At 59.5% G+C, this 7,584-nt stretch overlaps 1 protein-coding gene across 1 annotated transcript in view; it reads left to right on the forward strand.

Annotated features, from left to right (window-relative positions):
• Positions 1 to 3,873, forward strand: part of SLC30A2 (solute carrier family 30 member 2) — a 5,378-nt gene extending 1,505 nt beyond the window's left edge. Inside the window, exons 3-7 of the mRNA XM_025198650.1 lie at positions 1,289 to 1,442; positions 1,997 to 2,174; positions 2,887 to 2,992; positions 3,113 to 3,247; positions 3,579 to 3,873. Of these exons, the coding sequence (XP_025054435.1) occupies positions 1,289 to 1,442; positions 1,997 to 2,174; positions 2,887 to 2,992; positions 3,113 to 3,247; positions 3,579 to 3,724 (719 nt within the window). The 3' untranslated portion in view covers positions 3,725 to 3,873. The remainder of the gene's footprint in view (positions 1 to 1,288; positions 1,443 to 1,996; positions 2,175 to 2,886; positions 2,993 to 3,112; positions 3,248 to 3,578) is intronic.
• The last annotated feature ends 3,711 nt before the right edge of the window (positions 3,874 to 7,584 follow it).

Genomic DNA, 7,584 nt, shown 5'->3' on the forward strand with positions numbered 1-7,584 from the left:
AGTGGCCTGTGCCTGGCTTCAGCCCTGCTATCTCAGCAGGGCAGGCCTTTGTTCTGGAAATCCTAGAGGCCCAGGTGTCTGTTATCTCTTCCACGGCCCTTGGGCTTTCTAAATGCCCCCTCCAGGAGTTCCTGTCTGGGCTCTCACCCTCCCTGCCCCACTCTCCTTTCTGGTGACAAGTGTTTGTGCAAGTGCAGGGTCTGAGCCTGGTTTCTGCCGGCACAAACTGTGGGCTTTGCTACTCCACTGACAGTTCAGGTCGGGATTGAGTTAACTATTCAGCCCTGTACGGTGGCTGCAGCCCTGGCCTCTGGATCCAGAAGGCCAAATGTGAGCCCAGAAGCTGGGCTGTTCTCCCTGAAACCACTGAGGCTGGGTGTACGCTACACAGCCTTGCCAGTGTAGCTGTGCCAGTTGGAGTTGGTAGGGGGGCAAAATAGCCCACCATGAAGAGCGCCGGGACAGTACAGAATCTAATGGAGATGCAGGGATACCAGTAAATAAATGCCTCTTTAGCCATCCCAGCTTTCTGCTGCTCTACGGAGTTGCTATAAGCCGTGCAGCAAGAGTCCTCGGGCTGGCATAGCCTCTCCGCGGTGCTAGCAGGGGTGCCAGCAGCCCCTTTAAATGCGTGGACCGCAGATACTGAGATTCGTAGAGAGGTGGCTGGCTTGTTAAGAGGAAAGCATCGCTGCAGCTGCTGCAGAGCCAGTGCAGGTCTTGCGAGGGGGAAAGGACACCATGCTGCATCTCCCTCAGTCGTTTGTGACTGCTGTGTGCAGCTGCCTTACGGCGTTTATGCTAAAGGGCCTAGACTGTCCTAACTGAGTTAGTCTGCAAGGTGCCACGCTGCCCTGCCTTCTGTGCTGCTGTGGTTCGTGCAGTGCCGGTGGGCTGGACTTGCAGCCTTTTAGCCCTGGGGTCTCAGAGCTGCTGTGATTTGCCTCCAGAAGGTGCAGGGGGAAGCAGCGGGGCTGGAAAAGCAGCTGGCCCTGGAGGAGCAAGTTTAAGCTTTGTGCACAGGGGCCTCTCCAAGTCCCCGTCCTTAGCTGTAGTTCCAGGGGCTGGTACGGACCATCAAGGAACTAGAAATGGCAAGCAGAGGCCTTCCCCCAATGCTGCCGGCTTCACAGTGCAGGCCGTAGAGGGGGCACTGGAGCCGAATGGGGGGAGCTGCTTTGGGAGACGAAGGGAGGCTGCCGTGGCCACTCTGGGTCCAGGAGAGGCTGGGGGCGTGGGGAGAGCTCGGAGGTGAAGCATTTGCTCTAACCCTGGCCTTGCCCCGCAGAGATCCTGGGAGCCCTGCTCTCGGTGCTGTCCATCTGGGTGGTGACTGGTGTCTTGGTCTACCTGGCCGTGGAGCGGCTGCTCTCCAACGAGTACGAGATCCAAGGGGAGGCCATGCTCATCACCTCAGCCTGCGCCGTGGCCGTGAATCTCATGTGCGTGGCTCTGGGGGTGGGCTTGGAGAGAATGGGCGGGAGTTGCTGGCTAATGGCAAAGGCTAACTCCCTCCTATGGGAATGCCCCGACTGGCTGGTAAGCCTTGGCCACCCCTAGGGATAATTAATCCAGGGACTGGGAGGTCTTCCAGGGCTGGAAGCTGGGGGATCCTTGTGGGTTTCCAGGATCAGGTCCTGGTCAGCCAGATGCCAGCAGGGATTTTGCTCATGAATGCAGAAGCTCTGGGCACCTCTCTAACCCACCTCCCCATGCCACAGCCTCTTGACATGTGCCCTGCAGGGGTGAGGATTGCCCCCTCCCCTCTCCTTGAACCCCAGCTGGATGAGAAGGGGCTTGGGGGTGAGACAGGCCCCTGCCTCTGGGGGTGCAGCTGCACTGATGGTGCATTTAGAGCAGGCCAGGCCAGACTAGGCCAGCCGTTGCTGCAGGCTGCAATGGCAACCAGGGCCTGTTTCCATGAGCTTCAGGCAAGGGGAGAGGCAGAGGCAGAGGCAGCTCCCTCGATGCCCTGACACCTCCATCTCCTCCGTAGGATGGGTGTTTCCCTCCACCAGACCGGGCATGGCCACAGTCACCACGGCCATGAACACGGTCCCCATGGCCCTGATGCCCAGCCCAACCCCAGTGTCCGTGCCGCCTTCATCCACGTGGTTGGGGACCTGCTGCAGAGCATCGGTGTCCTGGTCGCTGCCTACGTCATCTACTTCAAGGTGCAGTGCAGAGGCGTGGGGGGTAGCTGGGGGTCCCCTCTGGGCACAGCACAAAGCACCAGCCCCTTGTTGCACTGTGGTGGTCGCTGTCCTAGGAAGGGGGGGACCTGGTCTGAGTACAGGACCGAGTGCCAGGAGCTCTGTGCCTTCATCCCTGCCCTGCTACTGACTCTCCCTGCATCCATAGGCAAGTCATTTAACTGCCCCACTGGTGCCCAGCACTGCACAGGCAGCCAGGACACAGAGGGGAGCTCCGCAAGGAGTGGAAATTTCAGAGAAATGCAGGCATGTCGCTCTGTGCATTGAAACCTGGCTCCAGGATCCTGAAAGATGAAAGCCCATGGGATTTTTGGCTTTGCTTCTCACCACACATTACCCACCTGGGCCAGGGCATTGAACCTTCCTCAAGGGCACTAGAGATGTTCCTGGGAGGCCTCCCAGCCGGGCGGGGACACTGCGCAGCTTGCACTGCCGTTGTGGCTGACATCCTGGGCCCAAATGACTTCTCCTAACTCGCACTGCCGTTCTTGCTGACATCCTGGGCCCAAATGACTTCTCCTGTGGAGCCGTGCTCAGTAACTCAGCTCTGGGCGGGCGCAGGGTAGCTGCAGGGGTCTGCGCCATGTGGCTGCCAGGTGCGGGTCTTGGCAGTGCAGGGTTATTTTTGGGGAACCTGGAATTGTGGTGACCACTCCCCTCCCCTCCCTGGCAGCCGGAGTACAAGTTCATGGACCCCGTTTGCACCTTCCTGTTCTCCTTCCTGGTCCTGGGCACGACGCTGACTATCCTCCGAGATGTGGTGCTGGTGCTGATGGAAGGTGAGGTACCCAGCCCCGCTGGGAGCAGGGGCTTCTGCCCCGGTCCTGCCACGGGTCCATGCAACACCTCCCTCCCTTCCCAGCTGGGCTGGGGACACCAACTCCCTTGCCCCCTTCCAGGGACCCCGAAGGGGGTAGACTTCAACAGCGTAAAGGAGATCCTGCTGTCCGTCGATGGCGTCAAAGCCCTGCACAGCCTCCACATCTGGGCTCTGACCGTGTCTCACCCCGTGCTGTCTGTCCACATCGCCATCAGTGAGTACATCTGCCCCGCGGGCTCCCAATGCAGGGGCCTATGGAAGTGTCGGCCTCGACCTTGGTCATACCTGTTGGCATTGAGTGGCCAGGTCGAGGCTGAGGTGCTTTGCAGCCCCTGTGCTCCCTTGGCAGGGGAGAGGCCAGAAATGCTGCTGGAAGGGGTTGGGGTGGGGACTGTGGGAAACCCACAGAATGGACCAAGGTGGGCACTTGTCACAACGCGGCCCCGTGATTCCTGCCTCCAGCGTCTCTCAGAGAGATGTCAGAGCAGAAGTGAAGCTTTGGCCCCTCCTGTGACCTCTCCCTCCCCTGCCCACGTGCCCCCCAGACGAGAACGCGGAGGCTCAGGCTGTGCTGAAGGAGGCCAGCGCCCGCCTGCAGCGCGAGTTCCACTTCCACACCACCACCATCCAGATCGAGAACTACTCGGAGGACATGCGGGACTGCCAGCAGTGCCAGAGCCCCTTCGACTGAGGGCTCCTGCCCCGGGCAGACCCCGCGCTGCCCTGGGCCGGTGGCGACCTCGAGGCGCTTCAGCTGGGACTCGATGTTCTCAGCACGGATGCTGGCCAGGAGCCCACTTGGCATCGGTGTGGCAGCCGGGGCAGGGGGTGGGCAAGCAGGTTCCCTGACCCTGCTGCCTTGTCCTCTGGGTCTTTTTTCACCTCCCCTGTCCCTAGTAGACGCTGTCACTTTTAATATTCTGGAAATAAAGCAAATAAAACTTGTCTACCCGGTAGCATGGAGGGCTCCCTTACTGCTGGCTGCTTGTCCTGGGACTCTCAGCTGCCCTGATCTTCCCTTCCAGTGCTGGGGAGGGTTTCTGAATGGAAAAGCTATGGAGTCACTGTATGGCTTCACCTACCATGCTTGTCACCCCTCCCCGAAATTAGCTGTCACACATCGGCGTTTCTTTGGATTTGGTTTCTGATTCCAAACAGTTTGTTTAAAATGGAAAATCTTTTTTTTCCCCTTCGTTCCATCTTCCCCAGACACGACACCGCTCTCACTTGTGGGCATGTGGTGTACGGATAAGTACGGCAGGTCCCGGAGGAGACCCTGTCACCTTCTCACCAGGGAACTGTGTGGCTATGGCATCCTTGGAGCCCTCGCTGTTGGGGTGGGGGGGTCAGGGTTGCGCACCTCCGTCAGGGCTTGTCCAGGAGGGGACTGCAGAAACCATGTCCTTGTTGCTGCAGCTGTCGGCCCTGCGGTGTGGATGCGATTGGACTCCTTGGAAAACGCTTCCCACCCCTGTAGAGCTAGCCGCAGGTGGCAAAAGAGGTACTGAGGCGGGCACCCCTTTGTGCCAGTGCAGCTCTCTCCACACAGGAGCCCTCACGGGTGAAGCACTGATTGCGGGGGGCCTCCCCATAAAGCTGTAGATCCCTCACCGCTTGCTCTCGGCCTCATGGGACCCGGCCCCCCTCCAAAACCACTGGCTCTCAGCTTCTGCTTGCGGCTCGACTTTGCAAAAAGACTAGAGCTGCTGCGTTGGCAAAAGGACTCGGCGAGGTCCAGCCAGGCAGGATGGTTGTGGCGCTCCCAATTCCTCTGGGTTTCATTTGCAAATCTTGCGTAGGTGTTTGCACAGCTAATATTGCCCAGCCCCCTGAAAAGGATCTCACGGCACCCCGGGGATCTCTCACTGAGAGTGCTCCTCACAATGGCTAGCTGAGACCTCCCGGCATCTCCCTGGCACGCCTGGTCTGTGGGAGACTGGCAGAAGTGGCATGACTGGAGGGGGGGAAAATCTGTTTTCTTGTCCCAGCTCAGCTCCTGCATCCTGTCTCTGTTACGAGTAGGGGAGGGCAGGTATCGCCCCCACCCCAGCGGTGTGTGCATGGCCCGGATCCGTTCTGCCTCCCTTTAATCAAACCAGTTTGACTTCCTCTTGATTCTGGTCCTGGCTGGTGTTCCTCCCCCCTTCTCTCCATCTCCGCTCGTCCCACAGTGTTTCCTGGCCTTCCCGACTCCCCGCACCCACCCCTCCACCCCCAGCATGGGTGATGGGTGCAAAACGAGGGGAAGGGCCCGGGCCTGTGAGCAAAGGCGCTCTCACCCTCGGCAGTGTTGACTCAGGGCCGTGTCCTACAGAGGTCAGAACGCCCAGCGCCGCGCTGGGAGGAGGGAGCCGTGTGCACATCTGCCAGCCGGCATTTTGCTCCAGCAGCGACTGCAAACATCTGTCACCGCTTTTAGGGGCAGGAATCACGGCCCGTTTTAAAGGGAAAGCGATGTGGGATCTGGGGCCCGAGCAACAGCATCTCTGCTCCGATACGCTGCTGTGGTCCTAACTGGCCTGCAGCCCCCAGGCTTGTTTCCGTGCCGGCTGCAAGCCCTGTCCAAGAGGCTCCAGGGAGGATGTTCCCTCTTCTGCTGCGGGCACGAGGCTCCCACACGGGCATTGCCAGCTGTTAGGCCAGATGTCATCACCAGCCTTCCCAGCACATCAGCTTTATGGAGAGGGCCGTAGCACCATCCACACCCAGGAGCACAGAAAAGGGGAGCAATGGCCATCGCTTCCAGCCATCCAGAGGTGTGCACCATGGCTGCGTGTTACAGCACAGCTGCGTCCCACCCCAGAGGTTGCTGCATTGTGTTGGTGGGTGACATGGCTCCTGTCTAGGAAGCACATCGGGGCGGGGGATTCCAATCGCTGCAAGATGCTGGTGTCCCCTAAAACCCGCTGGGTGCCTGGCGGGTCAGGAGAAAAAGCTGTAGGGCTCCCAGTGTCCAGATCTGTGGTGCCAGGGAGTGAACACCGGGCAGGGACGGAGCAGGGGGATTTCTTTCCAGCTTCATTGCCCCTTGCCTCAGTTCCAGGCTTATTGATGATTAAACACTGTTTTCCAAGTCTACAACCGCAGGCACATTAACCAGATCTTATCCTAAGAGCCAGCAGCAGCCTGACCGTGGCGCTGGCACCTCACTTCCCAAGCAGCTGCCACGGCTCATTTATCTTCCAGCTTGAGGCTGATCCAAATCCCGGGTTACGGCTGCTTAATTAGCTGCTAAAAATTTCCTCCTGGACTTTTTTCCTGCTTACGCAGGCAGGACTTGACCTGGAGCACCTCAGGGTATGCTCTCTCTCTCTTGCAGGGTGCTGTAAGCTTCTCTGCAGCAGTGCCCAGGGAGCACAAACTGTGAACTTCCCTGCAACAGTGCCCTGCTTTGCCCAGCCTGGGTCCCTGCACAGCGTCTTTTCATGCCAGGGTAAGCAGAGCTAATGCCTTCCGCTGCCTTTGCTCCACAGCTTCCCAAGTGCTTTGCAAGCCACCGGCCCCCACCAGCCTGCCCTGTCCTCCCAATGGGGAAATTGAGGCACACAGAGATCTACACTGGGTGTCTGCTGGCTTTGGGTGCCCCTGTGCCCAGTGCCCACTGATCCTGTTGGCTCCAGTGTGATTTGCCAGAGATGAACTTAGGTGGAAAATCAGGTCAGAGGGGCCAGGTACTCTGGGGTATGAAGGTGCCCAGCTCTCGGTGATACCCCGGGGAGTTAGGTGCCCAGCAGCCTCAGCTGATCGGAGCCCAGGGGGGTCTCAAGCCAAATCAGCCTGACAATTTGCAAAGCCCTCCACCGAGTCCCTTATCCAAGGTCAGCGTGCACGTGAGCCTGAGGCCGGGCTCCCAGGTGCTCTGTCTCCCAGCTCCGAGCTCTCCCTAAACACAGCGCTCACTGCTAGAGCTGGAAGCAGACCCCAGCTGTCCCGGTTCCCAGTGCTGCCAGCCTCTGTACCGCTGGGACATGCTATCTCAGCTCACCGGCAGCTTGCCACACACCATGCATCACCAGTGCTGGCTGGTAACCCTACCTGCGTCAGCTCTGGCCCGGTCCCTGGATTCCCGTCTCTGCACAGCCCGAGCTCCAGCTCCTGGAGTCAAGTGATCCTTTTGCTCATCTAGCCCTCCCGCTTGCGGCGTCACACCTGGGAATAATACATCCCCAACATGTCCCAGCCCGAAGGCAGCAAATGACAAGAACAGGCCATTTGCTGGGGGTTTTAGCTGTCATGACGTTGAAGCCAATCCCCTGACCTGGGGAGCCAAGCAACAGACGGAGCCAGGAGTGTCCTCGATGGCTCCTGTCGGACTGGCCCCGACCCTCATGCACGCTGGGTGTCTCCGGGTAAATCCGAGAGCGTCACCTCACCCCCCTGGGTTGCAACGAGGCTGGCTGAAGGTTGGATCTGCTACGGGAGGTCGGGGTGGGGACTCAAGCTGAGCTGCTCTTGGGGCAGGGCAATGCAATCTCTGCAGCCTTTTTCCAGGTGCCACAGGTTTGGAGCCAGCCTGGCATTCCCCGGGGTGAGCGTGTTCCTGGTGGAAGC

Source organism: Alligator sinensis, unplaced genomic scaffold (genome assembly GCF_000455745.1).
Source record: "Alligator sinensis unplaced genomic scaffold, ASM45574v1 scaffold337_1, whole genome shotgun sequence".
Taxonomy (NCBI): Eukaryota; Metazoa; Chordata; order Crocodylia; family Alligatoridae; genus Alligator; species Alligator sinensis.